Source organism: Micrasema longulum, unplaced genomic scaffold (assembly GCF_059751315.1).
Source record: "Micrasema longulum isolate JH-2025_06_02 unplaced genomic scaffold, ASM5975131v1 h1tg001159l, whole genome shotgun sequence".
In the NCBI taxonomy this organism is placed as follows: domain Eukaryota; kingdom Metazoa; phylum Arthropoda; class Insecta; order Trichoptera; family Brachycentridae; genus Micrasema; species Micrasema longulum.
This window is the reverse complement of record NW_028278346.1, coordinates 426,243-432,242: the sequence shown is the minus strand read 5'-3', so window position 1 is coordinate 432,242 and position 6,000 is coordinate 426,243. Positions and strand designations below refer to the sequence as shown.

General features: G+C 35.1%; 2 protein-coding genes across 17 annotated transcripts in view; both read left to right on the top strand.

Moving 5' to 3' along the window:
• LOC148276723 (uncharacterized) lies at positions 1-1,671 on the top strand. Its single transcript, XM_088233890.1, has 2 exons — positions 1-15; positions 658-1,671. Exons 1-2 carry the CDS (start codon positions 1-3, stop codon positions 1,669-1,671), a joined length of 1,029 nt encoding a protein of 342 aa, XP_088090016.1.
• A 2,642-nt stretch (positions 1,672-4,313) lies between these two features.
• The window catches only part of LOC148276722 (uncharacterized), a 38,911-nt gene continuing 37,224 nt past the window's right edge, over positions 4,314-6,000 (top strand). For all 16 annotated transcript variants that reach the window (XM_088233881.1, XM_088233878.1, XM_088233877.1 and 13 more), the window contains exon 1: positions 4,314-4,427. The gene's annotated coding sequence lies outside the window, so the exon portion shown is untranslated. The remainder of the gene's footprint in view (positions 4,428-6,000) is intronic.

The window sequence follows — 6,000 nt, the reverse complement described above, 5'->3', positions numbered from 1 at the left end:
ATGATATTCTTTAATGTAAGTAAAAGGGGTTTAAAAAAACTATGCCATAAGTAACAACACCAACGCACGAATGTAGACGATAAATGTTCAACAATGTTTGAGTCTGTCCAAATGTTTGCAGACTGGCTGGATCTCCTCCCTAGGGAGTTATTACAAGTAAACAAGCTTGTAAAGCCAAGCAAACATTTGGACACCCTCAAACATGATTGAATTAATTAACTGGTAAAAGAAGAAGTATAAAATTGTAAAATTATTTTCAGGCGTTGCTTAGTAGGTGATTTGGTTCAGCCGGATGAATCTCACCCAAATGATAAAGGTTTCAGCTCCTTTATTTCACAAAAGTCAACAGATGGAAGAGTTAAGGAAATGAGAATGTTTATACATGGGCAAAATGGTGAATGTTACACGATGTGTAAAGTGGTCATTAAAACCAGTCAATGACAGGTCGTAAACCCTGTAAATGCCAAGACTTCCATATTCCCCTCTCAAATTTTTTTTCCCTCTCTGTTGCGACAAATTAAGATACGATCAATTTTATTTAGCTATGTATATATTATTATGTAGGGAGAAAAAAATATTGCATAATCACAATGTTTTGAAAGGAATTTAGCAAAATGATTTCTTTATTCTAAAATGATAAATATTTTTTCATTTTAGATATGCTCGGCCGTCACAGCCCTTCTGGTTCTGTCTGCAAAGGCGGAAGATAAAAAAATTGAGAAAAGAGGGTTGTCAAGCTTCGGTGAGGGGGGATTAGAAAGCCAGAGCTATGGAGGGTATGATAGTCACAGCTACGGGGGGTCTTCAGATGGTGGCAGTTACAGTGGATCTGGAATAAGCGGGTATGGTGGATCGGGTAGTGGTGGAGATGGTGGATCAGATATTGGTGGGTTCGGAGGATCGGGAGCTGGCGGATTCGGAGGATCCGGAGCTGGTGGATTCGGGGGACTCGGTGGAGCAGGAGAAGGCGGAAACCAAGTCATCACAAACACAGTTCCCGTTCCCCAACCCTACCCCGTCCAAGTAGAAAGACAAGTGCCCGTACCAGTCCGCGTGCCAGTCGAGAGGCCCATCCCAGTTCACGTTCCCAGGCCTTACCCAGTACGCGTAGAGAGGCCGGTGCCCTACAGTGTGGACAGGCCAGTACCGTACGCCGTGCGAGTGCCGGTCCGAGTGCCGGTCGTGCAGAGGGTAGAGGTCCCAGTTGACAGGCCATACCCAGTTCCAGTGGAGAGGCCAGTCCCGGTGCGAGTACCACAACCCTACGTCGTAGAAAGGCAGGTCCCAGTGTATATCAACCAAGGAGGTGACGCGAACGGATTTGGTCAAGGAGGAAGCACTGATTTCTCATCTCAAGGATTTTCAGGGCTTTCTGGCCAGTCAGGATATGCTGGATACGGGGATTCGGGACTTTCTGGATATGGAGAGTCTGGTCTCTCTGGTTATGGACAGTCCGGATTCTCCGGCCAAGGATTCTCGGGACAATCGGGATTATCTGGACAATCTGGACTCTCTGGATATGGATCCCACGGTTCTTTTGGCCAATCTGGACTCTCCGGATATGAATCTCACGGTTCTTTTGGCCAATCTGGAGCAACAGGATACTCATCAACATCACACCGAAATTCAGGAAAAGCAGTGTCCTCGCAAAAAATTACCATCCACCACTAATTTAAATTCATGTATCTCGATATTTATTAGGAGATCGAATAAGTTCACCAATTAAAACAAATGTGTTTTTTAATGTGCTTATATAAAACTGTGATTATCAATAAATATGATTTTATGACTTAACTGTTGTCTTTTAAATAAATTAATTTATGAATCTTCAACACTTCATGTAATGATTCCGATAAAGGTTTTGAAGAAAAACTTAAAAAATACCGATTGATAATAACAGATTCAGGTTTTTTTACATGGTGGCTATACAACAATCCTGTTTTAAAAAAATAAATAAAAATACATTTTAGACCATCAACTTGCAAAAGAGAAAGATATTTAATCGTCTAAGCACCAAAGTTATTCTAGCCACAATTATTTTTTGCATTACCTACAGTTTTAGAACATTTTAGTCATACCAGGAAAAAAATACATGTACTTCAAGAATGACATTAGTGTTCAGAGGATGTAAAATAAAGGAACACAGTACGAAAGGCATATACCTACAGTACCATTGGTTTATATAATTTTTTTTTTTAAACTATAATATTTAAAAATATGTTTTACTGTTATAATAAATTGTAACAGTTAAATACTTTTTTAAACTTTCTAAAAGCAGCTAGCATAATAAATTTCAGTCCTTAAACGTATTTTATTCACCTAGGCACACGTTATCCAAATAAAGAACTTTATTAGAACTTCTACTTGCTTAAATCACGAATGACGAACAATCCTGAATTAGTTAGAGCGTGATTACATACGGTGGTTCTACCGATAGGGGAGCACGGGGTAATGAGAGCGCGCGGGTAATCGGAGCGATGGCGATTGTACGGAACCTATGCACATTCGGGTGACCTGAAGCGCTCGGTCGTTTCTGTCAACCATCGAGAAAGTTCACCTCATACGCATGAGCCGTTAGCGCTATGCGTAGATTCGTCTTCTTTCAAGTGCCATTCGTCGAATTGTGATTGAAAGTCGAATAAGATATTTGTGTTATTACTTTTAAAGGTGGTAGTCAGCGGGTAATGGGAGCTGTAGTATCGATGCAGAAGTTGCGGAAAGTGGGCCCATAAATAATGTTCTGGCAGCGATAGTCTAGATTCTTACATTTGTGCTTTTTATTTGGGTCCTTAAAAGGTCTAGTCTTGTTTTCCTTTAACAATTCCTTAATAATTTATTTATTTTTGTTTAATAATAATAATTCCTCTTATAATGGCAAAATATGTTTATGAGCGTTAAATGATATCCTTGTTTCGATAAACCTTAATGTAACTTGCGTACCAATCCTGTCTTTGTTGTGGGAAATTATAAAACTAACATCGGATTATTTTCCCCTCTGCCAAGGATCCTCAGAATAGTGAATGAAATCTCACTAAACGGTACTGTCGATGTGTTCCTACAGCAAGGGCAGGCATTTAAGAAGCAAGCGGTTTTGTCTCTCCTGACTCGCGATGTCACACTTGCCATTTCCCGCCTAGATTATGCTATATACATACCTTTTGTTAATTTAAGTAGATTTTAAGAATGTTTAGATTAAGTATTACTCATGAATGCCAATCTATGAGGGTTTACTTACACCTGTTGATTGGCTTGAAAAAAAAGGGCTCTCGTTACCCATGTACATGGGGGTAATGGGAGCGATTGACTTTTTTTATTAAATTTTTAATTGTATCTTAATTCATCCCTGTAGTTGATTTAAACTGTGATGAAAAAATAATCAAATAAACGAGTTTTAAAGTGGTTTTTATCAACATTTTCCCTTGGTAGGCTCCAATTCTTTCGCTCTTTCCTATACGTTATTTATAAAAGAAAGATTTTTGAATCCATTTAAGGGTTTTGGTGATCAAAATTAATCAACTATTAATCAAAAACCTACTATAGAACTATTTATTGTTTCACCATTTACTTTGCGGAATAAAATTTTGATTATATAATATAATAAATAAATTAAAGTATATTAAACACTGTATGTATAATGTATAAACAGACCACACACGAGTTTAATACTAGTTCAATAATAATATATCAATTGTAATCAGAATACCTAGAACTAGTTGTGTTATAATATTAAGTTCGCGTGTGGTTTATATATACAAAATGTTTTATGTGAAATATATTTAAAGTAAAATATTTTATGTATAGATAGACCACACACGAGTTTAATATTATAACACAACTTGTTCTTGATATTATTATTTTTATTTTGTTTAAATAAATATTTGCGTTTTTATGATTTACCCAAACATTTGATTTTGAGGGCCATATTCAACGAGTTGTGAATAACTCACTATTGGAAAAATGAGAATCAAGTTGGGGTAGAGTGGGATTCGAACCACGGACCTTTGATCGGTGAGTTCGAGACACTAGCCACAGGACTACAGCCCGACTCACATATTCTGATTGCAACTGATATTAATAGTCACAGATTACGGGTAATCAGAATACCTGAAACTAGTTGTGTTAAATACAAAATGTTTTTATTCGAAATATATTTAAAACCCACTGTAATTTATTAATCGATTATTTTTTTAATCAGTTATGGACGGTTATCTGGTTATACACATCGCTATTATCCATAGACAATCTTATTTTGTTTATGTTTGGTTATGACAAGAAATGCTTCCGCCTCTATTCTCTATGTCTCATTTCTTCCTGATTCTCTTTGATTGTAAATGGAAGTTGCAGTCGTCATAACACAGTTCGCTGATTTAATGCTTTGATTTTTGTTCAAAGTACCTCTTCACACGCCCGTGCCGCAACAAAATACTGTAAGTTTATTTCCTACGAATGTGTTTGAGTTTGTCCTAACGCATTTAACATTTTATTCAAATTTTCAAAACTTGACGCTGGTCAGCCCTTTTAGTTTGCGGATGTGTCATTTTCCGGGATTTTGATGTTGTCCTGTAGTCTGATAATTCCGTCCATCGCTAATTCATAACTCCTAACTTACTGTACATACTTTAATAGAAAACTTAACTGAGTTTCGATACATAACCGGCTAACCGCCGGGAATTTTGTGTGCAAACTTTTACCAATAACCTTTGACATGTGTCACTGCTTACGTGTCACACAGTAATAGTAAATAAGGGAATTACAATGTTTTATCTCTTCTGGAATTAAATGTACATATTGATTTCTATTGAAATCATCGATATCATAAATAATATCACAAAACATGGCTGCTATTCAACGAACTTTGCATAAAAAAAATTACCGTCAAGTAGTATACTCGGAAAAAACCGTGTAATATTTTAAAACTACAAAAAATATTGTTTTAGCTTAATTTAAACCTTAAAAGAGTTAATTGCTGATAACTTGTAATTCATGTTTTTAAGAAAATCACAATAAGACCCTATATAACGCGTGAATTTTTTTAAGGAAGATTTTAATAAAATAATTTTAACCGGTGAAAAAAACTTATTTTAACGAAAAGTGTGATAAAATTGAGTTTTCGTTATTATCGGGAATATATAAAAAAAATCTGTATTGAAATAAAATTGATCCACTCTAAAGTGGTATAAAAAAAAAAGTAATTTACGATCAAGGAGACACTGCATAGTTCCAATATAGTGCTCTTGCACCATTAGATGCATTGAAAATGAGATTGTTTCGTAGTGATTTTTTAAAATGCATATGATCTTCTCCAATATGTTTTCCTGATAACTTATTATCCACAGTAAGGTCATTCATTTGCTTGTGTTGATAGCAAAAGCTCCTGAATACAAATCAATTTTATCAAAGATTGTCTGAAAAACTATCCAAAATTCTGTAAAAGATAATAAAAACTAGGTCTTGATGCATCCAAACTCGAAACAATATGTTAGGATACCAAATTGCATTTTGGTTTATGTGTTGATAAATAATAACAACGTTTCCGATAAAAATATGTGCATATTTGGACAGGTGGAAAATGGTAGTCTAAAGAAACAAGGCTTATGACCTGTCTTTAGCTGTTTTTTTATTAATATATTCATTTATAAATACCACAATATAATTCCTGCTTGTGAAAATTTGTATTTATAATTATTATTTTATTTAAAAACAATATAATATATTCATTTGTTACGTACAGAGACATAGCTCACAGCGAAACAACCAGGAACGACCCATTCCTGTGAATTTGCCTGGCTTGCTATAAATTTTGTTTTGAGTCAGGATACTTGTAGCCTATTCAAAAACATTTATATGCATGCACATACATGTATATTCACACACAAATATACATTATTATATTTAGCATTAATAAAACACATACATTTAACCTTAATAATAATTCTTTACCTGTTTAATTCTTTATTTGTCAAAAAACTTGTTCTTCGATAGGAATTTCCCCGTGAAGAA